This window comes from Petromyzon marinus, chromosome 84 (assembly GCF_048934315.1).
Source record: "Petromyzon marinus isolate PM22_M1 ecotype Great Lakes invasive population chromosome 84, UKy_Petmar_22M1.pri1.0, whole genome shotgun sequence".
NCBI lineage: Eukaryota > Metazoa > Chordata > Hyperoartia > Petromyzontiformes > Petromyzontidae > Petromyzon > Petromyzon marinus.
In genome coordinates, this window is record NC_133749.1 from 2,795,136 (window position 1) to 2,821,730 (window position 26,595).

The window sequence follows — 26,595 nt, forward strand, 5'->3', positions numbered from 1 at the left end:
TATTATTTCCCAGGTCACGAAAAGCTTTAAATCGAAAAAAATATATATTCTCTGGTTCTTTCGGTAAAGTCACGTCGATATAAAAATAATATATTTTTTAATAAAAATAAAACATTACCAACGCAAATCAACAGAGCCATCAACCGCTGACCGCCCCCATGACCAAGTGCACACCACGCCCAAAGAACCATTAAACAAATTTGTTACGCAACAATAGCCGTGACGTCATCGCAACGGACCGGCGTTGTGACGTCACCCTTTTTAAAAAAATCTCAAGCAACGCTCGCCGTGACGTCATCGCGCCAAGCCGGCGTCGTGAAGTCTCCCTTAAAAACGAAACGGCGATCGCCGTGACGTCATTGCAACGGACCGGTGTCGTGACGTCACCCTTACAGAAATCACACGTGCACAACGCTCGCCGCGATAGCCGTGCGACGTCACCCTTCAAAACACGCAGAGCGCTCGTCGTGACATCATCGCAACAAACCTACGTCGTTACGTCACCTTTAAATAGAAACACACATCCACGTGCCGTGACATCATCGCAACAAAACGGCGTCGTGACGTCGACTTTGAAAAAAAAACGCCGATGGTCATGACGTCATCGCAACGGACCGGTATCGTGACGTCACCTTTATAAAAAACCACGCCCACGCAACAACATCAACGCTCGCCGTGATGTCACCGCGCGGCGCCCGTTCCCGACAAATAAATAATTAACACCTCGCGCATGCGCAGAAGCAGCGGCGACGACGACGAGGAAGGGAGCGAAGCGAATCCCAAAATGGCGTCAACGGGTAAGGCTCTTGGCGGATTTCGCGTCTCCTCGGCATTCAAACTTTTATTTAACAAAAACTTCATCGAAATAACAAAACGACTACAAATTTGTAATTCAGACCCCCTCGTCACCGGGACCGCCGCTTAACCGGTGAACTTCGCGCCCTCAGAGGTGGCGGATGGCGGCGGATTTATTTTTCTTGTTAATCTTTGACCGCCTTTTCGCGGTCGTTTTTTGGCGCGCTTCCGCAGAGGCCTAGCTCGCCTAGTCCAGGCGCCACCGTCGGTTAAGCCGTTTTAAAATAGCACCAAAAAATGTTTCTTGCGTTTAACCCCCAAAATAATACAAATCTAAACTAATTGCGTTGTTGGGAATAAGCGCGCGCGGTTGGGTGTGGTAATTGTAAGTGGTGGTGTTTGGTTATCTGAACCGCTGTTGTACGTGAGGAGAAAGCCTGTTTTGTCTAGGCCGTGCATATTAAAACGATAATTAGATTAACGGTAATTACTTTTATATAATTGGCGGCTCTTCATCAAGGATCTCAAATACACAGCGGCAGCAGACGCTCGGCGTTGATGGTCGTAATATGAAAACATTTTAAGAATCCCCAATTTTTGTTTAACTTTAAAATGAGCTTAAAGTTGAATTTCGCGTAAGCGAATATTGATTGTATATTTTGATAGGAGATGCAGAATATCTACATGTACAATGTTTATAAGATGCAGACGATCTACATGTTCTACATCTTATAGAGCTATAACATGTAGAGATCTATAACATGTAGAGATCTATAACATGTAGCGATCTATAACATGTAGCGATCTATAACATGTAGAAGATCTGCATAGAGAATATCTGCATCTACGCACCTAGCCTGGCACAGCAGTACAAGCCATGGCACCTGCAGGGTCTGTCCCGTGACCTCCTGCACCTAGCCTGGCACAGGAGTCAACCCCATGACACCTACTGGGACTGTCCCGTGACCTGCACCTAGCCTGGCACAGCAGTCAACCCCATGACACCTACAGGGTCTGTCCCGTGACCTACACCTAGCCTGGCACAGCAGTTAACCTCATGACACCTACAGGGTCTGTCCTGTGACCTGCACCTAGCCTGGCACAGCAGTACAACCCCATGACACCTGCAGGGTCTGTGCGGTGACCTCCTGCACCTAGCCTGGCACGGCAGTACAACCCCATGACACCTACAGGGTCTGTCCCGTGACCACCTCCTGCACCTAGCCTGGCGCGGCAGTACAACCCCATGACACCTGCAGGGTCTGTCCCGTGACCACCTCCTGCACCTAGCCTGGCACAGCAGTACAACCCCATGACACCTACAGGGTCTGTCCCGTGACCTGCACCTAGCCTGGCACAGCAGTACAACTCCATGACACCTACAGGGCCTGTCCCGTGACCTCCTCCTGCACCTAGCCTGGCACGGCAGTTAAACCCTTGACACAGGGTCTGTCCCGTGACCTCCTCCTGCACCTAGCCTGGCACGGCAGTACAACCCCATGACACCTACACGGTCTGTCCCGTGACCACCTCCTCCTGCACTTAGCCTGGCAAAGCAGTACAACCCCATGACACCTACAGGGTCTGTCCCGTGACCTCCTCCTGCACCTAGCCTGGCACGGCAGTACAACCCCATGACACCTGCTGGGTCTGTCCCGCGACCACCTCCTGCACCTAGCCTGGCACGGCAGTACAACCCCATGGCACCTGCAGGGTCCTGTCCCGTGACCTCCTCCTGCACCTAGCCTGGCACGGCAGTCAACCCCATGACACCTACAGGGTCTGTCCCGTGACCTCCTCCTGCGCCTAGCCTGGCACAGCAGTAAACCCCATGACACCTGCAGGGTCTGTCCCGTGACCTCTTCCTCATGCACCTAGCCTGGCACAGCAGTACAACCCATGTCACCTACTGGGTCCTGTCCCGTGACCTCCTCCTGCACCTAGCCTGGCACAGCAGTACAACCCCATGACACCTGCAGGGTCTGTCCCGTGACCTGCACCTAGCCTGGCACAGGAGTCAACCCCATGACACCTACAGGGTCTGTCCCGTGACCTCCTCCTGCACCTAGCCTGGCACAGGAGTCAACCCCATGCCACCTGCAGGGTCTGTCCCGTGACCTGCACCTAGCCTGGCACAGCAGTACAACTCCATGACACCTACTGGGTCCTGTCCCGCGACCTGCCCGTGGGTGCAACCTGCGTCGTCGGATCTGGTTTGTTGACGCGCAGCGTTGCCCCGTGTGTGTGTGTGTGTGTTGTTTTTTTGTTTGTGTGTGTGTGTGCGCCAGACTACAGCTCGTACGCTTCCCAGGGCACGGCCCAGCAAACTCCCGCCGCGTGAGTACTCGTGCGTGCCGAGCCGCTGCCTCGTTTTCTGTTTCGCCACGTTGGCACGTCGTGTGCGGGATTGGTGGCGTGGGTGCCCCCCTCCTCCCCTCCCCCCCGTAGCGACGCGTCGGAGGGAGGAAAGAGCGATCAACTGGTTGGGTGGGGAGGGAGGGAGGGAGGGGAGATCCTTGGATCCGACACGAACAGTCTTAAGACCGGGGAATTGAACCGCGGAGGGAGGGGAAGGGGGGGGGGCAGTGTGCCGGTCGCGTAGCGGTTAGCGCTACCAGCCCGGCAAACCATGTTGGTAAGCGTAGCGGTTAGCGCTACCAGCCCGGCAAGCCGTGTTGGTAGCGTAGCGGTTAGCGCTACCAGCCCGGCAACCCGTGTTGGTAGCGTAGCGGTTAGCGCTACCAGCCCGGCAAACCCGTGTTGGTAGCGTAGCGTAGCGGTTAGCGCTACCAGCCCGGTAAACCCATGTTGGTAGCGTAGCGGTTAGCGCTAGCAACCCGGCAACCCATGTTGGTAGCGGTTGGCGCTACCAACACGGCAAACCCATGTTGGTAGCGTAGCGGTTAGCGCTACCAACACGGCAAACCCATGTTGGTAGCGTAGCGGTTAGCGCTACCAACCCGGCAACCCATGTCGGTAGCGGTTAGCGCTACCAACCCGGCAACCCTTGTTGGTAGCGTAGCGGTCGGTCAACTCCAAATGTGCAACAGCAGGCATTGTCGGGGTCGAACCCACGATCTCCCGCATACCAGGCGAGGTAGTTAACATCTCAGCATGGGGAGAGAGAGAGACGCAGACTCCAAAAATACAGCAGGAGCAGGCATGGTGGGGTTCAGGATCGAACCCACGATCTCCCGCGTTACCGGGCGAGGTAGTCAACATCTCACCATGGGGAGAGACGGAGAGACGCAGACTTCAAATATACAGCAGGAGCAGGCATGGTGGGGTTCAGGATCGAACCCACGATCTCCCGCGTTACCGGGCGAGGTAGTCAACATCTCACCATGGGGAGAGAGAGAGAGAGAGACACAGACTCCAAAAATACAGCAGGAGCAGGCATGGTGGGGTTCAGTATCGAACCCATGATCTCCCGCGTTACTGGGCGAGGTAGTCAACATCTCACCATGGGGAGAGACGGAGAGACGCAGACTTCAAAAATACAGCAGCAGCAGGCATGGTGGGGTTTAGTATCGAACTCACGATCTTCCGCGTTACCGGGCGAGGTAGTCAACATCTCACCATGGGGAGAGAGAGAGACGCAGACTCCAAAAATACAGCAGGAGCAGGCATGGTGGGGTTCAGTATCGAACCCACGACCTCCCGCGCACCTGGCGAGGTAGTCAACATCTCACCTTGGGGAGAGAGAGAGAGAGACGCAGACTCCAAATATACAGCAGGAGCAGGCATGGTGGGGTTCAGGATCGAACCCACGATCTCCCGCGTTACCGGGCGAGGTAGTCAACATCTCACCTTGGGGAGAGATAGAGAGAGACACAGACTCCAAAAATACAGCAGGAGCAGGCATGGTGGGGTTCAGGATCGAACCCACGACCTCCCGCGTACCGGGCGAGGTAGTCAACATCTCACCTTGGGGAGAGATAGAGAGACGCAGACTCCAAAAATACAGCAGGAGCAGGCATGGTGGGGTTCAGTATCGAACCCACGACCTCCCGCGTTACCGGGCGAGGTAGTCAACATCTCACCATGGGGAGAGACGGAGAGACGCAGACTTCAAATATACAGCAGGAGCAGGCATGGTGGGGTTCAGTATCGAACCCACGACCTCCCGCGCACCTGGCCAGGTAGTCAACATCTCACCTTGGGGAGAGATAGAGAGACGCAGACTCCAAAAATACAGCAGGAGCAGGCATGGTGGGGTTCAGGATCGAACCCACAATCTCCCGCGTTACCGGGCGAGGTAGTCAACATCTCACCTTGGGGGGAGAGAGGCGCAGACTCACAATATACAGCAGCAACAGCAGGCATGGTGGGGTTCAGGATCGAACCCACGATCTCCCGCGTTACCGGGCGAGGTAATCAACATCTCCTAGCCACCACAACACCCCACGGAAGCGCTCTCCCCGTCCACGTTGGCGGTCCGTCATCGTCGTCGTGACGGTCTTTCACTCCCCCCCCTTCTCTCTCTCCTCTGGTCGTTTGCAGATATGCAGCCTACTCTGGGCAGACCACCCACGGATACCAGCAAGCCAGTATGGTGAGTTGCATCGCTTCGGAGATGTTGACTCCCTCGCCCGGTACGCGGGAGCTCGTGGGTTCGATTCGCGACCCCTACGATGCCTGCTGCTGCTGTAAACTTGGAGTCTGTGTCTCTCTCTGTTTCTCCCCCGTGGCGAGATGTTGACTCCCTCGCCCGGTACGCGGGAGGTCGTGGGTTCGATTCCCGACCCCGACTATGCCTGCTGCTGTAAACTTGGAGTCTGCGTCTCTCTCTCTGTCTCTGTTTCTCCCCCGTGGCGAGATGTTGACTCCCTCGCCCGGTACGCGGGAGGTCGTGGGTTCGATTCGCGACCCCTACGATGCCTGCTGCTGCTGCTGTAAACTTGAAGTCTGTGTCTCTCTCTCTCTCTCTGTTTCTCCCCCGTGGCGAGATGTTGACTCCCTCGCCCGGTACGCGGGAGGTCGTGGGTTCGATTCGCGACCCCGACTATGCCTGCTGCTGCTGCCGCCGCTGCTGCTGTAAACTTGGGGGTCTGCGTCTCTCTTTCCCCCTCACCCCACCCGCGCGGTGGCGATCACTGCGTAGGATTTTTCTCGGGGGACCTATCCCCTCCGCGTTTGGTCAGGAGGAGCCACGCGCGTGGGGGCGCCCTGTGTCTTTGTGTGCGCGGTCGCAGGCCTACGCCCAGCAGGGCTACGGGGCCTACACGCAGGCCCCGCCGGTGGCCGACTCGGCCTACGCCCAGGCGCAGGCCCAGCCCACGGCCGCCGCCACTTACTCGCAAGCGGCGTACGCCTCGTACGGGCAGGCCCAGTCTGGTGAGGAGACGCTCACCGGCACCGCCGATACGCTCACCGGCAGCTCCGATACGCTCACCAGCACCGCCGATACGCTCACCAGCACCGCTATGCGCTCACCAGCACCGCTATGCGCTCACCAGCACCGCCGATACGCTCACCAACACCGCCGATACGCTCACCAACACCGCCGATACGCTCACCAGCACCGCTATGCGCTCACCAGCACCGCTATGCGCTCACCGGCACCGCTATGCGCTCACCAGCACCTCCGATACGCTCACCGGCACCGCCGATACGCTCACCAGCACCTCCGATACACTCACCGGCACCGCCGATACGCTCACCAGCACCGCCGATACGCTCACCAGCACCGCCGATACGCTCACCAGCACCGCCGATACACTCACCAGCACCGCCGATACGCTCGCCAGCACCGCCAGTTCGCCTGCCCGGAGCTGCTCTTGTGAGAAGGACGATTCAGAGGGACGCTGTCTCGTTTCCCCGCCAGGCTACGGGCAGGCCGCGGCTCCGGCCTCCACGCAGGCCTACTCCCAGGCCGCCGCCGGGGCCTACGGAGCCTCGGCCTACGACGCGGCGGCCGCGGCGGCCGCCGCGGTTGGCCAGGCGTCGGGGTACGGCACTCAGGCGGGGTACGGAGCACGCGGCTACCCGGCCTACGGCCAGCCACCGCCTAGTGCCGGTAGCCTCCCCCCGGCTCCATCGTCGTCCGTGCCACGGTGAGTGGGGGGGGTGTGGTGGGTGAGGGAGTGGGTGGGTGAGGGAGTGGGTGCGTGGGTGAGGGAGTGGGTGGGTGAGGGGGTGAGGGAGTGGGTGGGTGAGGGGGTGGGTGAGGGGGTGAGGGAGTGGGTGGGTGAGGGAGTGGGTGCGTGAGGGAGTGGGTGGGTGAGGGAGTGGGTGGGTGAGGGAGTGGGTGGGTGAGGGAGTGGGTGGGTGAGGGAGTGGGTGGGTGAGGGAGTGGGTGGGTGAGGGAGTGGGTGGGTGAGGGAGTGGGTGGGTGGATGGGTGAGGGAGTGTGTGGGTGGATGGGTGAGGGAGTGGGTGGGTGGATGGGTGAGGGAGTGGGTGGGTGGATGGGTGAAGGGGTGGGTGGATGGGTGAGGGAGTGGGTGGATGGGTTGTGGGAGTGGGTGGATGGGTGAGGGAGTGTGTGGGTGGATGGGTGAGGGAGTGGGTGGGTGGATGGGTGAGGGAGTGTGTGGGTGGATGGGTGAGGGAGTGTGTGGGTGGATGGGTGAGGGAGTGTGTGGGTGGATGGGTGAGGGAGTGTGTGGGTGGATGGGTGAGGGAGTGTGTGGGTGGATGGGTGAGGGAGTGGGTGGGTGGATGGGTGAGGGAGTGTGTGGGTGGATGGGTGAGGGAGTGTGTGGATGGGTGAGGGAGTGTGTGGATGGGTGAGTGAGTGTGGGTGGATGGGTGAGGGAGTGTGTGGGTTTGCTGAGGGAGTGTGTGGGTGGATGGGTGAGGGAGTGTGTGGGTTTGCTGAGGGAGTGTGTGGGTGGATGGGTGAGGGAGTGGGTAGGTGGATGGGTGAGGCAGTGTGTGGGTTTGCTGAGGGAGTGTGTGGGTGGATGGGTGAGGGAGTGTGTGGGTGGATGGGTGAGGGAGTGTGTGGGTTTGCTGAGGGAGTGTGTGGGTGGATGGGTGAGGGAGTGTGTGGGTGGATGGGTGAGGGAGTGTGTGGGTGGATGGGTGAGTGAGTGTGTGGGTGGATGGGTGAGGGAGTGTGTGGGTGGATGGGTGAGGGAGTGGGTGGGTGGATGGGTGAGGCAGTGTGTGGGTGGATGGGTGAGTGAGTGTGTGGGTGGATGGGTGAGGGAGTGTGTGGGTTTGCTGAGGGAGTGTGTGGGTGGATGGGTGAGGGAGTGTGGGTTTGCTGAGGGAGTGTGTGGGTTTGCTGAGGGAGTGTGTGGGTGGATGGGTGAGGGAGTGTGTGGGTGGATGGGTGAGGGAGTGTGTGGGTTTGCTGAGGGAGTGTGTGGGTGGATGGGTGAGGGAGTGTGTGGGTGGATGGGTGAGGGAGTGTGTGGGTGGATGGGTGAGGGAGTGTGTGGGTTTGCTGAGGGAGTGTGTGGGTGGATGGGTGAGTGAGTGTGTGGGTGGATGGGTGAGGGAGTGGGTGGGTGGATGGGTGAGGGAGTGTGTGGGTGGATGGGTGAGGGAGTGTGTGGGTGGATGGGTGAGGGAGTGTGTGGGTTTGCTGAGGGAGTGTGTGAGTGGCTAAGGCAGCGGACGAGTATGGAGGTGAGCAAATCGCGGGGGGTGTGGACGGACGGACGGGCGAGTGGGGTTGGTGGCCGGCCGGGCGAGTGAGTGGATGAGAGCCGGGGTTAGGCCGCGTGAAAAATCTCGCTCTCCACTCTGCCGCCTTAGGGTCCAGGATGCCTACGGTCAGCAGCAGCAGCAGCCGCAGCAACAGCAGCAACAGCAGCAGCAGCAACAGCAGCAGCAGCAGGTGTCTGCCTACGGGGCAATGACGTACGGGCAGCCCGGCGCCTACGGAGGCTACAGCCAAGCCGTCCCTCCCACCGGGGCGACCGCACCTCCGCCCACCGTGCCCCCAAGGTGAGCCGCGTGCACCTGGCCTGGCACGGGCGACCGCCGCGGCCCCGCAACCGGTGCGCCAACCCCCGGCTTTGCCGCTCGCGGGCCACCAGCTCCGGTGACGGGTTGATGCCGGTACCCGGGGGGGGTCCTCGCTGGCGCTGGCGCTGGGGCGGGTGGGGCGGGTGGGGGAGGCGGGGGGAGACAAAGGCGGCCGGGGCCCGTGGCGCCGGCCGCAACACCAGCCCCTCGGCAACGGGGCGCCTTACGAGGCTGCTCTCTTGCCTCTTGCGTGCAGCTATGTGGGCGTGGCTACGGGGATGGGAGGCGGCGCCTCCCAGGTCGCCGCGGGGTCGGTGCCCGGGAGCGGCCCCACCGCGTCCGGGACCTCGGCCTACGAGGGGTCGGCTCACCACGCACAGCCCACCGGTGAGTGCGCGGGGCGGGCAACCGTGAACCCGGCACACTACACACACACACTACTACACCTACACACACACTACACACACACCATACTACACACACACTACACACACACTACACACACACCATACTACACATACACTACACATACACTACACACACTACACACACACCATACTACACATACACTACACATACACTACACGTACACCATACTACACATACACTACACACACTACACACACACCATACTACACACACACTACACATACACTACACACACACCATACTACACTACACACACTACACATACACTACACACACACCATACTACACTACACACACTACACATACACATACTACACCTACACTACACACACTACACATACTACACACACTACACACACACCATACTACACATACACTACACACATACACTACACACACACCATACTACACTACACACACATACTACACCTACACTACACATACACTACACATACACTACACATACTACACACACTACACGTACACCATACTACACCTACACTACACGTACACCATACTACACTACACATACACTACACATACACTACACACACACTACACATACACCTACACTACACACACTACACATACACTACACGTACACCATACTACACTACACACACATACTACACATACACCTACACACACTACACCTACACTACACACTACACATACACTACACATACTACACACACTACACGTACACCATACTACACTACACACACACTACACACACACCATACTACACACACACTACACATACACTACACACACTACACATACTACACCTACACTACACACTACACATACACTACACCTACACTACACACTACACTACACATACACCACATACACCACATACACCTACACTACATACACATACACCTACTACACCTACACCACATACACCTACACCACATACACCTACTACACCTACACCACATACACCTACACCACATACACCTACTACACCTACACCACATACACCTACACCACCTACACCACCCCACCTACACATACACCACCTACTACACCTACACATACACCACCTACACATACACATACACCACCTACACATACACATACACCACCTACACATACACATACACCACCTACACATACACCACCCCCACCTACACCACCCCCACCCACCCCACTCCACTCCACCTACAGCACCCCCACCTACACCACCTACACCACCCCTACCTACACCTACACCACCTACACCTACACCACCTACACCACCCACACCTACACCACCCCCACCCACCCCACTCCACTCCACCTACAGCACCCCCACCTACACCACCTACACCACCCCTACCTACACCTACACCACCTACACCACCCACACCTACACCACCTACACCACCCCCACCTACACCACCCCCACCCACCCCACTCCACTCCACCTACAGCACCCCCACCTACACCACCTACACCACCCCTACCTACACCTACACCACCTACACCTACACCACCTACACCACCCCCACCTACACCACCTACACCACCCCTACCCCACCCACCTACACCACCCCCACCCACCCCACTCCACTCCACCCCCACTCACCCACCCCACTCACCCACCCCACCCCACGGACACGGCCTTTATGACCCCCGCCCCTCCCCGCCCTCCAGGCCTGCAGGCCTCCTACTCGGTGTACGGAGGCTCAAGCACCACCGCCGGGGTCGGCTCCTCCTCCTCCACCGCCTCCGCCGCCTCCTCCGCCCCCCCCTCGGGGGGAGGGGCCGCGGGGGGCTCGTCCTCGGGCGCCCCCCCTCCCTCCTCCCAGGGTCCCCCCGGGGGGCCCCCCCCTCCGTCGTCGGGGGGCTCCGGCGGGGGCTACGGGCACCCCCCCCCGTCGGGGGGCCACCACCAGCAGCACGGAGGGGGGGGCGGGGGCGGGGGATACCAGGGGGGGTCGCAGGGGGGAGGCTACGGTGGGGGGCAGGGGGGGGGCTCCTACGGTGGTGGGGGGCAGACGCCCTACTCGCAGCCCCCGCACTATGGTGAGTGGTGTGAGTGGTGAGTGGTGTGGTGTGTGGTGAGTGTGTGGTGAGTGTGTGTGTGTGTGGTGAGTGGTGAGTGGTGTGTGTGGTGTGAGTGGTGAGTGGTGAGTGGTGTGTGTGGTGAGTGGTGAGTGTGGGGTGTGTGGTGAGTGGTGAGTGGTGTGTGTGGTGAGTGTTGTGTGTGGTGTGTGTGGTGAGTGTGGTGAGTGGTGTGAGTGGTGAGTGGCGAGTGGTGAGGTGAGTGTGTGGTGAGTGGTGTGTGTGTGTGGTGAGTGGTGTGTGTGGTGAGTGGTGTGTGGGTGAGTGGTGTGTGTGGTGTGTGTGGTGAGTGGTGTGTGTGGTGAGTGGTGTGTGTGTGTGGCGAGTGGTGTGTGTGTGTGGTGTGGTGTGTGTGGTGAGTGGTGTGTGGTGAGTGGTGGTTGGTGTGTGTGGTGAGTGGTTGGTGTGTGTGGTGAGTGGTGTGTGTGGTGAGTGGTGTGTGTGGTGAGTGTGGTGAGTGGTGTGTGTGTGTGTGGTGTGTGTGTGTGTGGTGAGTGGTGTGTGGTGAGTGGTGAGTGTGTGTGTGGTGAGTGGTGTGTGTGTGGTGAGTGGTGTGTGTGTGTGGTGAGTGGTGGTGTGTGTGTGGTGAGTGGTTGGTGTGTGTGGTGAGTGGTTGGTGTGTGTGGTGAGTGGTGTGTGTGGTGAGTGGTGTGTGTGGTGAGTGTGGTGAGTGGTGTGTGTGTGTGTGGTGTGTGTGTGTGTGGTGAGTGGTGTGTGGTGAGTGGTGAGTGTGTGTGTGGTGAGTGGTGTGTGTGTGGTGAGTGGTGTGTGTGTGTGGTGAGTGGTGTGTGTGTGTGTGTGTGGTGAGTGTGTGAGTGTGTGTGTGCGCGCGTGTTTGGAGCGGTGGTGTAGTAGCGGTCAGCGTGCTGCGCGTGGAACCCGGCGACCCGAGTTTGATTTCCGCTCATGGCCATCACCAGCAGGCATTGTCAGGTTGTAATCGAACCCACAACCTCCTGTATACCGGTCGAGGGAGTTAACATCTCCCAGGCCACCGTGGTGATGATTAGAGAGAGACTCCGACTCCAAATATACAGCAGCAGCAGGCACCGTCAGGGTCTGTGATCGAACCCACGACCTCCTGTATACCAGGCGAGGGAGTTAACATCTTCCAGGTCCACCGTGGTGATGATAGGGAGAGACTCAGACTCCAATTATACAGCAGCTGCAGGCACCGTCAGGGTCCGTGATTTAATCCACGACCTCCTGTATACCAGGCGAGGTAGTTAACATCTTACCCACCGTGATGATGATAGAGAGAGAGACTCAGACTCCAAATATACAGCAGCAGCAGGCACCGTCAGGGTCTGTGATCGAACCCACGACCCCCTGTATACCAGGCGAGGTAGTTAACATCTCCTTAGCCACCGTGATGATGATAGAGAGAGACTCAGACTCCAAAATTAGCAGCAGCAGCAGGGTCCGTGATCGAACCCACGACCTCCCGCGTACCGGGCGAGGTAGTTAACATCTCCCAGGGCCACCGTGATGATGATTAGAGGGAGAGACTCAGACTCCAAATATACAGCAGCAGCAGCAGGCTCCGTCAGGGTCTGTGATCGAACCCACGACCTCCCGCGTACCGGTCGAGGGAGTTAACATCTCCTTACCCACCGTGATGATGATGATAGAGAGAGACTCAGACTCCGAATTTACAGCAGCAGCAGCAGGCTCCGTCAGGGTCTGTGATCGAACCCACGACCTCCTGTATACCAGGCGAGGGAGTTAACATCTCCCAGGCCACTGTGATGATGATTAGAGGGAGAGACTCGGACTCCAAATATACAGCAGCAGCAGCAGGCTCCGTCAGGGTCTGTGATCGAACCCACGACCTCCTGTATACCAGGCGAGGTAGTTAACATCTTACCCACCGTGATGATGATAGAGAGAGAGACTCAGACTCCAAATATACAGCAGCAGCAGCAGGCTCCGTCAGGGTCTGTGATCGAACCCACGACCACCTGTATACCAGGCGAGGTAGTTAACATCTCCTTAGCCACCGTGATGATGATGAGAGGGAGAGACTCAGACTCCAAATTTACAGCAGCAGCAGCAGGCTCCATCAGGGTCTGTGATCGAACCCACGACCTCCTGTATACCAGGCGAGGTAGTTAACATCTCCTTAGCCACCGTGATGATGATGAGAGGGAGAGACTCAGACTCCAAATTAGCAGCAGCAGCAGGCTCCGTCAGGGTCTGTGATCGAACCCACGACCTCCTGTACACCAGGCGAGGTAGTTAACATCTCCTTACCCACCGTGATGATGATAGAGAGAGAGACTCGGACTCCAAAATTTACAGCAGCAGCAGGCTCCGTCAGGGTCTGTGATCGAACCCACGACCTCCCGCGTACCAGGCGAGGTAGTTAACATCTCCTTAGCCACCGTGATGATGATTAGAGGGAGAGACTCGGACTCCAAAATTAGCAGCAGCAGCAGGGTCCGTGATCGAACCCACGACCTCCCGCGTACCGGTCGAGGGAGTTAACATCTCCCAGGGCCACCGCTACTCTGCCAACAGCACCGTGCCTCCCCGCTCCACCCCCCTTACAGGATTGCTGAAGGCCCACTGGCGCTGTCTCTGTGCTCCCCCCAGGTGGAGGTGGCTTTGACCGCTACGGCCAGGAGGGCTCTGGGGGAGGGGGCGCCGGTGGGGGCTGCCCCCCGTTCCGGGGAGGCCGCGGGGGGTTTGACCCCCGCGGGGGGAGGGGCGGGGGCTCGATGTTTGACCCCCGGGGTGGCCGGGGCGGAGGGGGCATGGGTCGTGGGGGCGGACGCGGGGGCATGGGGTGAGTACGCACGCGCCGGGCGCACACACACACAGACGTACACACACACACACAGACGTACACACACACACACAGACGTACACACACACACACAGACGTACACACACACGCACGTGAAGACGTACACACACGCAGACGTACACACACACACGCACGTGAAGACGTACACACACACACACACGCACGTGTAGACGTACACACACACGCAGACGTACACACACGCACGCAGACGTACACACGCACACACGCACGTGAAGACGTACACACACACACACAGACGTACACACACACGCACGCAGACGTACACACACACGTGTAGACGTACACACACACGTGTAGACGTACACACACACGCACGCAGACGTACACACACACGTGTAGACGTACACACACACACGTATACAGACGTGTACACACGTACACACACACGCGTACACACACACACGTGTACACACGTACACACACACGTATACACACGTGTACACACGTACACAGACGTGTACACACACACACACACGTACACAAAGGTAAAGATATCCCGTATAGCCTGACCAGACTGCAGGGGAAAGTGCTGTTAGCGAGCGCCTAATGAACGGCCAGCACCGCGCCCGGCCGCCTTTGTCTCTCCCCCCAGTGCTAGCGATGTTTACTGCGCCACTGCCGCTACGCCGGGTACTCTTTTGAGGCCGAGTCGACCTAGGGGAGGCCCAGGACCGGTTCAGGCAATCGCTTTTGGTGGCCGTGAGTGGCACTCGGAACCCGGGTTCGTCACACAGCGTAGCGCTCACCGCTGCACCACCGCTCCCCACACGGGCACGCCAATACCACGAAGTGGCGGTGACGTCACCACGGCGCCTGTGCCAGGCTAGGTGCACTTTGAGGCCACGTGAAGTGTCGAAGACTCAATGATGGCAGGTTACGGGTGCCAGGCTAGGTGCAGGAGGAGGAGGTCACGGGACAGACCCCGCAGGTGCCATGGGGTTGTACTGCTGTGCCAGGCTAGGTGCATGAGGATGAGGTCACAGGACAGACCCTGCAGGTGCCATGGGGTTGTACTGCTGTGCCAGGCTAGGTGCATGAGGAGGAGGTCACGGGACAGACCGTGCAGGTGCCATCGGTTGACTGTTGTGCCAGGCTAGGTGCATGAGGAGGGGGTCACGTGACACACCCTGCAGGTGTCATGGGGTTGTACTGCTGTGCCAGGCTAGGTGCATGAGGAGGAGGTCACGGGACAGACCCTGCAGGTGTCATGGGGTTGTACTGCTGTGCCAGGCTAGGTGCATGAGGAGGAGGTCACGGTACAGACCCCGCAGGTGCCATCGGTTGTACCGCTGTGCCAGGCTAGGTGCATGAGGAGGAGTTCACGGTACAGACCGTCCAGGTGCCATCGGTTGTACCGCTGTGCCAGGCTAGGTGCATGAGGAGGAGTTCACGGTACAGACCGTCCAGGTGCCATCGGTTGTACCGCTGTGCCAGGCTAGGTGCATGAGGAGGAGGTCACGGGGGGACAGCTGCTCATTTGAATCGGACCTAGTGGGGGGAGGTCCCAGGACCGTTTCAGATAATCGCTGGACCGCTGCACGACCGCCCTCCACGCTAACACGCCCGCACGCGCGTGCTCGTTACACGCACGTGCATATGCAGACGTACACACCCACGGTACGTGCACACGCATGCACATGTGACGGGCACACGGCGCGAGTTATGAGGGCATTGTCAAGAAAATAAAACCGTGGCCCAAAGGGCATTTGGCAGGAATGTTTTGGTTTCAAGAGGTGGCAGGGTGGGGGTGATATGAGGGCATTGTCAAGAAAATAAAACCCTGGCCCAAAGGGCATTTGACGGGAATGTTTTGGTTTCAAGAGGTGGCAGGGTGGGGGTGATGAGGGCATTGGCAAGAAAATAAAACCGTGGCGCAAAGGGCATTTGACGGGAATGTTTTGATGTCGAGATGTGGGAGGGTGGGGGTGATGAGGGCATTGTCAAGAAAATAAAACCCTGGCCTAAAGGGCATTTGACGGGAATGTTTTGGTTTCAAGAGGTGGCAGGGTGGGGGTGATGAGGGCATTGTCAAGAAAATAAAACCCTGGCGCAAAGGGCATTTGACGGGAATGTTTTGGTGTTAAGCGGTGGGAGGGTGGGGTGAGGAGAGGGCATTGCCAAGAAAATAAAACCCTGGCGCAAAGGGCATTTGACGGGAATGTTTTGGCGTCAAGAGTTGGCAGGGTGGGGGTGATGAGGGCATTGTCAAGAAAATAAAACCCTGGCACAAAGGGCATTTGACGGGAATGTTTTGGTGTCTAAAGGTGGCAGGGTGGGGGTGATGAGGGCATTGTCAAGAAAATAAAACCCTGGCGCAAAGGGCATTTGACGGGAATGTTTTGGTTTCAAGAGGTGGCCGGGTGGGGGTGATGAGGGCATTGTCAAGAAAATAAAACCGTGGCCCAAAGGGCATTTGACGGGAATGTTTTGGCGTCTAAAGGTGGCAGGGTGGGGGTGATGAGGGCATTGTCAAGAAAATAAAACCGTGGCCCAAAGGGCATTTGGCGGGAATGTTTTGGCGTCTAAAGGTGGCAGGGTGGGGGTGATGAGGGCATTGCCAAGAAAATAAAACCCTGGCCCAAAGGGCATTTGACGGGAATGTTTTGGCGTCAGGAGTTGGCAGGGTGGGGGTGATGAGGGCATTGTCAAGAAAATAAAACCGTGGCCCAAAGGGCATTTGGCGGGAATGTTTTGGTGTCAAGAGGTGGCAGGGTGGGGGTGATGAGGGCATTGCCAAGAAAATAAAACCCTGGTCCAAAGGGCATTTGGCGGGAATGTTTTGGCGTCTAGAGGTGGCAGGGTGGGGGTGATGAGGGCGTTGTCAAGAAAATAAAACCGTGGCCCAAATGGAATTTGACGGGAATGTTTTGGTTTCAAGAGGTGGCCGGGTGGGGTGATGAGGGCATTGGCAAGAAAATAAAACCGTGGCCCAAAGGGCATTTGGCGGGAATGTTTTGGTGTCAAGAGGTGGCAGGGTGGGGGTGATGAGGGCATTGTCAAGAAAATAAAACCGTGGCCCAAAGGGCATTTGGCGGGAATGTTTTGGTTTCAAGAGGTGGCCGGGTGGGGTGATGAGGGCATTGGCAAGAAAATAAAACCCTGGCCCAAAGGGCATTTGACGGGAATGTTTTGGCGTCTAGAGGTGGCAGGGTGGGGGTGATGAGGGCATTGCCAAGAAAATAAAACCGTGGCCCAAAGGGCATTTGGCGGGAATGTTTTGATGTCGAGATGTGGGAGGGTGGGGGTGATCAGGGCATTGTCAAGAAAATAAAACCCTGGTTCAAAGGGCATTTGACGGGAATGTTTTGGCGTCAAGAGGTGGCAGGGTGGGGGTGATGAGGGCATTGCCAAGAAAATAAAACCGTGGCCCAAAGGGCATTTGGCAGGAATGTTTTGATGTCGAGATGTGGGAGGGTGGGGGTGATGAGGGCATTGCCAAGAAAATAAAACCCTGGCGCAAAGGGCATTTGACGGGAATGTTTTGGTTTCAAGAGGTGGCCGGGTGGGGGTGATGAGGGCATTGGCAAGAAAATAAAACCCTGGCGCAAAGGGCATTTGACGGGAATGTTTTGGCGTCAAGAGGTGGCCGGGTTGGGTGATGAGGGCATTGTCAAGAAAATAAAACCGTGGCCCAAATGGAATTTGACGGGAATGTTTTGGTTTCAAGAGGTGGCAGGGTGGGGGTGATGAGGGCATTGGCAAGAAAATAAAACCGTGGCCCAAAGGGCATTTGGCGGGAATGTTTTGGCGTCTAGAGGTGGCAGGGTGGGGGTGATGAGGGCATTGTCAAGAAAATAAAACCGTGACCCAAAGGGCATTTTGCGGGAATGTTTTGGTGTCTAGAGGTGGCAGGGTGGGGGTGATGAGGGCATTGTCAAGAAAATAAAACCGTGGCGCAAAGGGCATTTGACGGGAATGTTTTGGTGTCTAGAGGTGGCAGGGTGGGGGTGATGAGGGCATTGCCAAGAAAATAAAACCCTGGCGCAAAGGGCATTTGACGGGAATGTTTTGGCGTCTAGAGGTGGCAGGGTGGGGGTGATGAGGGCATTGTCAAGAAAATAAAACCGTGGCCCAAAGGGCATTTGGCGGGAATGTTTTGGTGTCTAGAGGTGGCAGGGTGGGGTGAGGGGGGAGGGCATTCCGCGATGGTTGGTGCACGGTGGGTGTCGTCCATGCTGGGCGTTTATCGGTCTCAAAGGGGGCGAATCATCCGAGGTGCGGAAGCTGTCAAAGGGGCATTGTGGGCATTGGTGTGAAGGGCAGTAAATGGCCTGCGTCACCGCGTACCTCTTGAAGGGCATTCACCCCTAGGGCATTGCTCTAAGGTGTCCTTGAGACTTGAGGGCCATGGACAGGAGGTTAACATTTTACTTCCAAAAGGGCATTGTGGGGCATTGATGTGAGGGTCATTGAGCAGTAGATGCCCCGCGTCACCTCCTACTTCCCGAGGGGCATTTACCCACAGGGCATTGCTCTAAGGTGTCCTTGAGACTGAGGGCCATGGACAGGAGGTTAAACTGGAACTGACCAAAGGGCATCGCGTCTATGATGGTTTTAGTTGCGAGGGCAATTCTGAAGGTTGGGTTGAGGGGGGGCGGGGGTGGGTGGGGGGGGGGCCCGGCTTCATCATCCGGGGGTTGCGTACTCTACGAAGGGCATTTGATGAGAGTGCCTGCTCCGGACGTAGGGCATTTGCCGCGCCAATAATACGTGGAGGGTGCACGCGGCATATGTCCAGCGGGTGGAGCTTTCGAAAGAGAGGGGCGGATTCCAAAGGGGGGGTGGGGGTGGGGTGTGGGGGGGGGGCATTGTTGGTGTTGAGGAAATGGGCATTGGGATTGAACAATCCGAGGGGGATGAGAGATGAGAGAGAATGTTATCTCCAAAGGGCATTTGGATTGAACGAAATGCCAGAGAGAGAGAGAGAGAGAAATCATATTTTTAAAAGGGCATTGCTGAAAGAAACAAATTTCTAGTGAAAGCAGGATAGAGAGAGGGGGGGCATTGGGTTGAGGTGGGGGGGGGGTCTGTGTGCTCGTGACGAATGCGAAGGGCATTGTGATGTTGAGACGAACGGCATTCGGATTGAACTCAATCCGAGATAATTTCATCTCCAAAGGGCTTTGCGGAAATAGTTTTTTTCTAGTGTGAGGAGGGAGGGGGTGGTGGTATGGGTCTCTCCCTCTGTGCTCGGGACGAATTAAAAGGGCGTTGTGTTTTGGCAGAGGTAATTTGGATTGAACCATCTGAGAATCTTCAAAGGGCATTGCTGGAAATGGGTTTTTTCCTAGTGAAAAGAGAGGGCAATAGGTTGAGGAGGGGGTGGTGAGTGAGGGTCTGTGTCTCACTCTGTGGCGTGCGCGCGGCGAATTAAAAGGGCGTTGTTGTGTTATGGCAGAGGGCATTCGGATTGAACAATCTGAGAATCTTCAAAGGGCATTGCTGGAAATGGGTTTTTTTCCTCGTGAAAATAGAGAGGGCATTAGGTTGAGGGGGTGGTGAGTGAGGGTCTGTGTCTCGCTCTGTGGCGGGCGCACGGCGAATTAAAAGGGCATTGTTGTGTTATGGCAAAGGGAATTCGGATTGAACAATGTGAGAATATTCAAAGGGCATCGCTGGAAATGGGTTTTTTCTAGTGAAAAAAGAGGGCATTAGGTTGACGCGGGGGTGGTGAGGGTCTGTGTCTCACTCTGTGCTCGGGACGAATTAAAAGGGCATTGTTGTGTTATGGCAGAGGGCATTCGGATTGAACCATCTGAGAATCTTCAAAGGACATTGCTGGAAATGTTTTTTTCCCTAGTGAAAAGAGAGGGCATTAGGTTAAGGAGGGGGTGGTGAAGGTCTGTGTCTCGCTCTGTGCTCGGGACGAATTAAAAGGGCATTGTTGTGTTATGGCGGAGGGCATTCGGATTGAACAATCTGAGAATCTTCAAAGGGCATTGCTGGAAATGTTTTTTTCCCTAGTGAAAAGAGAGGGGGCATTAGGTTAAGGAGGGGGTGGTGAGGGTCTGTGTCTCGCTCTGTGGCGTGCGTGCGGCGAATTAAAAGGGCGTTGTGTTATGGCAGAGGGAAATCGGATTGAACAATCTGAGAATCTTCAAAGGGCATTGCTGGAAATGGGTTTTTTTCCTCGTGAAAAGAGAGGGGGCATTAGGTTGAAGAGGGGGTGGTGAGTGAGGGTCTGTGTCTCACTCTGTGGCGTGCGCGCGGCGAATTAAAAGGGCATTGTTATGTTATGGCAGAGGGAATTCGGATTGAACAATGTGAGAATCTTCAAAGGGCATTGCTGGAAAATTGTTTTTTTTCCTCGTGAAAAGAGAGAGGGCATTAGGTTGAGGGGGTGGTGAGTGAGGGTCTGTGTCTCGCTCTGTGCTCGGGACGAATTAAAAGGGCATTGTTGTGTTTTGGCAGAGGGAATTCGGATTGAACAATGTGAGAATCTTCAAAGGGCATTGCTGGAAATGGGTTTTTTTCTAGTGAAAAAAGAGGGGGCATTAGGTTGAGGAGGGGGTGGTGAGGGTCTGTGTCTCACTCTGTGCTCGGGACGAATTAAAAGGGCATTGTTGTGTTATGGCAGAGGGCATTCGGATTGAACCATCTGAGAATCTTCAAAGGGCATTGCTGGAAATGGGTTTTGTCCTAGTGAAAAGAAAGGGCATTAGGTTGAGGAGGGGGTGGTGAGTGAGGGTCTGTGTCTCGCTCTGTGGCGTGCGCGCGGCGAAATGTTATGGCAGAGGGCATTCGGATTGAACAATCTGATAATCTTCAAAGGGCATTGCTGGAAATGTTTTTTTCCCTAGTGAAAAGAGAGGGGGCATTAGGTTAAGGAGGGGGTGGTGAGGGTCTGTCTCGCTCTGTGGCGTGCGCGCGGCGAATTAAAAGGGCGTTGTTGTGTTATGGCAGAGGGAAATCGGATTGAACAATCTGAGAATCTTCAAAGGGCATTGCTGGAAATGGGTTTTTTTCCTCGTGAAAAGAGAGGGGGCATTAGGTTGAAGAGGGGGTGGTGAGTGAGGGTCTGTCTCGCTCTGTGGCGTGCGCGCGGCGAATTAAAAGGACATTGTTGTGTTATGGCAGAGGGAATTCGGATTGAACAATGTGAGAATCTTCAAAGGGCATTGCTGGAAAATTGTTTTTTTTCCTCGTGAAAAGAGAGAGGGCATTAGGTTGAGGGGGTGGTGAGTGAGGGTCTGTGTCTCGCTCTGTGCTCGGGACGAATTAAAAGGGCATTGTTGTGTTTTGGCAGAGGGAATTCGGATTGAACAATGTGAGAATCTTCAAAGGGCATTGCTGGAAATGGGTTTTTTTCTAGTGAAAAAAGAGGGGGCATTAGGTTGAGGAGGGGGTGGTGAGGGTCTGTGTCTCACTCTGTGCTCGGGACGAATTAAAAGGGCATTGTTGTGTTATGGCAGAGGGCATTCGGATTGAACCATCTGAGAATCTTCAAAGGGCATTGCTGGAAATGGGTTTTGTCCTAGTGAAAAGAAAGGGCATTAGGTTGAGGAGGGGGTGGTGAGTGAGGGTCTGTGTCTCGCTCTGTGGCGTGCGCGCGGCGAATTAAAAGGGCGTTGTGTTTTGGCAGAGATAATTCGGATTGAACAATCTGAGAATCTTCAAAGGGCATTGCTGGAAATGTTTTTAGTGTAAGGAGGAGGAGGGGGCATTGGGTTGAGGGAGGGGGTGGTGGTATGGGTTTCTGTCTCTCGCTGGGCTCCGGACGAATGAAAAGGGAATTTTGGTGTTGAGGCAAAGGGCATTCGGATTGAAATAATTGAGAGAATTGTATCTCCAAAGGGCATTACTGGAGATATGTTTTAGTGTAAGGAGAGGGGGGGCATTGCGTTGATGAGGGGGTGTCTGAGGGTCTCTCTGTGCTTGGGACGAATGAAAAGGGCATTGTGGTGTTGAGACAAATGGCTTTCGGATTGAACTAAATCGCCATTGGTGTGAAGGGCCTTGACGCCAAGAAGGGACATTGTGAAAGGGCATTGCACCAAGCCGGGTGGCCATGTCGAGGACGTTTGGCCTTTCGAAAGGGGATGAGTGGGGCATTCTTACCGCAAGGGGCATTGCTGAATGACATTGAGCCCAAAGGGTTGGGTGGAGGGGGGAGGGCTTTCTGAAATTGTTTGGTGGGGATTGAAATGAATACAAATCAAGGGGGCATGGTCAATGGATATTGATGCAAATGGCATTCTAAATGGTTCAGAAACCCAAGAGGGCATTGATTAAAGTGTATCTGCAAAGGGCATTGAAATGGAATCTATCGAAAGGGCATGGTCAATGGATATTGATGAAAACGGCATTCTAAATGGTACAGAAATTGAAGAGGGCATTGATTAAAGTGTATCTACAAAGGGCATTGAAATGGAATCTATCCAAAGGGCATGGTCAATGGATATTGATGCAGATGGCATTCTAAATGGTACAGAAATTGAAGAGGGCATTGATTAAAGTGTATCTACAAAGGGCATTGAAATGGAATCTATCCAAAGGGCATGGTCAATGGATATTGATGAAAACGGCATTCTAAATGGTACAGAAATTGAAGAGGGCATTGATTAAAGTGTATCTACAAAGGGCATTGAAATGGAATCTATCCAAAGGACATGGTGAACGGATATTGATTCAAAGGGCATTCTTAATTGTACAAAGCCCTCAGAGGGCATTGTTTGAACTGTAGCTACAAAGGGGCATTGAAATGGTATGAAACCAAAGGGCATGGTCAATGGATATTGATGCAGACGGCATTCAAAATGGTTCAGAAACCCAAGAGGGCATTGATTAAAATGTATCTGCAAAGGGCATTGAAATGGAATCTATCCAAAGGGCATGGTCAATGGATATTGATGAAAACGGCATTCTAAATGGTACAGAAATTGAAGAGGGCATTGATTAAAGTGTATCTACAAAGGGCATTGAAATGGAATCTATCCAAAGGGCATGGTCAATGGATATTGATGCAGACGGCATTCTAAATGGTTCAGAAACCCGAGGGCATTGATTAAAATGTTTCTACAAAGGGCATTGAAATGGAATCTATCCAAAGGGCATGGTCAATGGATATTGATGCAGATGGCATTCTAAATGGTACAGAAATTGAAGAGGGAATTGATTAAAGTGTATCTACAAAGGGCATTGAAATGGAATCTATCCAAAGGGCATGGTCAATGGATATTGATGCAGGCGGCATTCTAAATGGTTCAGAAACCCAAGAGGGCATTGATTAAAATGTTTCTACAAAGGGCATTGAAATGGAATCTATCCAAAGGGCATGGTCAATGGATATTGATGCAGATGGCATTCTAAATGGTACAGAAATTGAAGAGGGCATTGATTAAAGTGTATCTACAAAGGGCATTGAAATGGTATCAAACCAAAGGACATGACGAACGGATATTGATTCAAAGGGCATTCTTAATTGTACAAAGCCCTCAGGGCATTGTTTGAAATGTAGCTACAAAGGGCATTGAAATGGTATCAAACCAAAGGACATGGCGAATGGATATTGATTCAAAGGGCATTCTTAATTGTACAAAGCCCTCAGAGGGCATTGTTTTAAATGTAGCTACAAAGGGGCATGGTCAATGGATATTGATGCAGACGGCATTCAAAATGGTACAGAAACCCAAGAGGGCATTGATTAAAATGTATCTACAAAGGGGCATTGAAATTGTATGAAACCAAAGGGCATGGTCAGTGGATATTGATGCAGACGGCATTCAAAATGGTATAGAAACCCTAGAGGGCATTGATTTGATGGCAGTGAATGTAGCTACAAATGGCATTGAAATGGCTTTTCAAATCAAAGGGCATTGCCATCGAAGGGCATTTAGAAGGCAATGTAATAATCCGCTGTGTGGTTTGCCTGTTGTGTGTTGTAACCCCACCGATGTTGATCTTCTTTCATACAGGCCCCCGAAAGGATTGATCTCTCTCTGCCTCTCTCTCTCTGCCTCTGTCTCAGCCTCTAGCGGCACAATTCCCTTAAATTTTAGACGGTAACATTAATGTCATTGTAGTGTGGGGGGGTGGAGGGGGCAGGATAGGGCAGGGATAATTGTGGTGGCGGCAGTCTGGGTGTCTCTGAGTGTGTGTGTCTCTGTGCGAGTCTGGGTCTTGATGGGTCTGTGTGAGTCTGGGTGTGTGTGTGTGTCTCTGTGTGAGTCTGTGGGTCTTTATGGGTGTCTGTGTGAGTCTGGGTGTCTCTGAGTCGTGTGTGTGTCTCTGTGGGTCAATATTGGTGTCTGTGTGAGTCGTGTGTGTGTCTCTGCGAGTCTGTGGGTCTATATGGGTGTCTGCGAGTCTGAGTGTCTGTGTGAGTCTGTGGATGTCTCTTGAGTGTGTGGCTCTATATGGGTGTCTGTTGAGTCTGCGTGTCTCTGTGTGAGTCTAGGTGTCTTTGTGAGCCTTTCTGTGGGTCTATATGGGTGTCTGTTGAGTCTGCGTGTCTCTGTGTGAGTCTGGGTGTCTTTGTGAGCCTTTCTGTGGGTCTGTGTGGGTCTATATGGGTGTCTGTGAGTCTGTGGGTGACTCTGTGAGTCTGTGGGTGACTCTGTGAGTCTGTGGGTGACTGAGTCTGTGGGTGTCTCTGTGCGAGTCTGTGGGTCTATATGGGTGTCTGTGAGTCTGTGGGTGTCTGTGAATCTGTGGGTGTCTGTGAATCTGTGGGTGTCTGTGTGAGTCTGTGGGTGTCTCTGAGTCTGTGGGTGTCTCTGTGCGAGTCTGTGGGTCTACATGGGTGTCTGAGTCTGTGGGTGTCTGTGAATCTGTGGGTGTCTGTGTAAGTCTGTGGGTGTCTCTGTGAGTCTGTGGGTGTCTCTGTGCGAGTCTGTGGGTGTCTCTGTGCGAGTCTGTGGGTCTTCATGGGTGTCTGTGTGAGTCTGTGGCTTCCTCTGTGCGAGTCTGGGCGTCTTTGTGAGTCTGTAATATATTGGTCTCCGTGCGAGTCTGTCTTTGTGACACCTATTGGGGGTCTCCCGTGCGAGTCCCAAGTGCCAGCGATGTTAACCGAGCACACCGCCGCCGGCTGCTCGCCCGAGCCCGAGTTGACTTACGCGGGGAGGCCCCAGGCACCGGTTCGGCCAATCGGTGTCCACCGGTGCCGGTGGTGGTGGCGGCCGTGAGCGGGAATCGAATTCGGTCCCTCCGCCGGGTTCGTTGGCGCCATCCCCGCTACGCTCACCTGGAGGTTTTAAGTGAGGGCTTAGTCGTTTAGTTCGAGGTGTAAGGGAGGTGGTAGGTGGTGGTGGTGGTGGGGGGGGTGGTGGTGGTGGTGGTGGCCTAGCCAGCAGTGGTGTTTAATCGGCCCTCGATGCATAAACCCTGAACGTCCTCCTCATCCTGCCTCTTACCTCCCCCCCCCCCTTCCCCGTTTGACGCAGCAGTGGAGAGAGACTACCCTACGGTATGCACGGTGGTAAGTGCGGAAGGAAAGGTGCGAGCGGTCGTTGTCGTTGATGCTGTGGTGGTTTGTCCACGTTCCCGTGACGGGACCAAGTGGATTGTGTCGGCCTAGGAGTTGGCGGCGGCGGCGGTGGCGGTGATTGTGTTGATGGGAAGGGTTAGGGATTGTTCGTCATGGTCAGAAACATCGCGCCCATTGGTGACATCACTGGCAGCATCATCGCCGTCAATAGCAGCGTCATCACCACCGTAATAGCGGCACCATCAATGGTGGCATCGTCTGTAGCGGCACCATCAATACCACCATCGCCGTCAATAGCGGCACCGCCATCATCAATAGTGGTACCACCATCATCTATAGTGGCATCATCATCACCGTCAATAGCGGCACCATCATCATCAATAGTGGCACCACCATCATCACCGTCAATAGCGGCACCATCATCAATAGTGGCACCATCATCACCGTCAATAGCGGCACCGCCATCTATAGTGACACCATCATCACCGTCAATAGCAGCACCACCATCATCACCGTCAATAGCGGCACCATCATCATCTATAGTGGCATCACAATCATCACGATCATCACGGTCACCATCATCGTCACGGTCACCATCATCACCGTCACGATCACCATCATCACCGTCACGGTCACCATCATCACCGTCACGGTCACCATCATCACCGTCACGGTCACCATCATCACCGTCACGGTCACCATCATCACCGTCACGGTCACCATCATCACCGTCACGGTCACCATCATCACCGTCACCATCATCAACTCGCCGCCGTCACGCCTTACTCCGGCCCGCGGTCAACGCAAAACTCACGGTCGTCCTTTTGCTGGACCTGGCCCTGTCACGGCAATGTGGACTTTCCGCTCCCCCCCTCCCTCTGCCATGTTCGTGGGGGTGGGTGGGGGGGGTCTTAGGTCCAACATCTTGAGACAGAGGGGGGACTCGGGATCTCGAGAACCGGGGGTCTCGAGAACCGGGGACTCGGGATCTCGAGAACCGGGGGTATCGAGAACCGGGGTCTCGAGAACCGGGGACTTGGGATCTCGAGAACCGGGGGTATCGAGAACCGGGGTCTCGGGATCTCGAGAACCGGGGGTATTGAGAACGGGGTCTCGAGAACCGGGGTCTCGGGATCTC

The 26,595-nt window shown here is 55.3% G+C and overlaps 1 protein-coding gene across 3 annotated transcripts in view; it reads left to right on the top strand.

Annotated features, from left to right (window-relative positions):
* Positions 1–652: 652 nt before the first annotated feature.
* The window catches only part of LOC116937441 (uncharacterized), a 71,610-nt gene continuing 45,667 nt past the window's right edge, over positions 653–26,595 (top strand). The window contains exons 1-10 of one of the 3 annotated variants that reach the window (XM_032944536.2): positions 653–797; positions 3,084–3,132; positions 5,299–5,350; positions 5,991–6,132; positions 6,623–6,851; positions 8,506–8,697; positions 8,975–9,105; positions 10,789–11,160; positions 13,795–13,987; positions 25,414–25,448. In XM_032944536.2, coding sequence (XP_032800427.2) covers positions 731–797; positions 3,084–3,132; positions 5,299–5,350; positions 5,991–6,132; positions 6,623–6,851; positions 8,506–8,697; positions 8,975–9,105; positions 10,789–11,160; positions 13,795–13,987; positions 25,414–25,448 — 1,462 coding nt within the window. In that variant the 5' untranslated portion in view covers positions 653–730. The remainder of the gene's footprint in view (positions 798–3,083; positions 3,133–5,298; positions 5,351–5,990; positions 6,133–6,622; positions 6,852–8,505; positions 8,698–8,974; positions 9,106–10,788; positions 11,161–13,794; positions 13,988–25,413; positions 25,449–26,595) is intronic. The other 2 variants (XM_076057756.1, XM_076057757.1) reach the window with 2 other exon arrangements.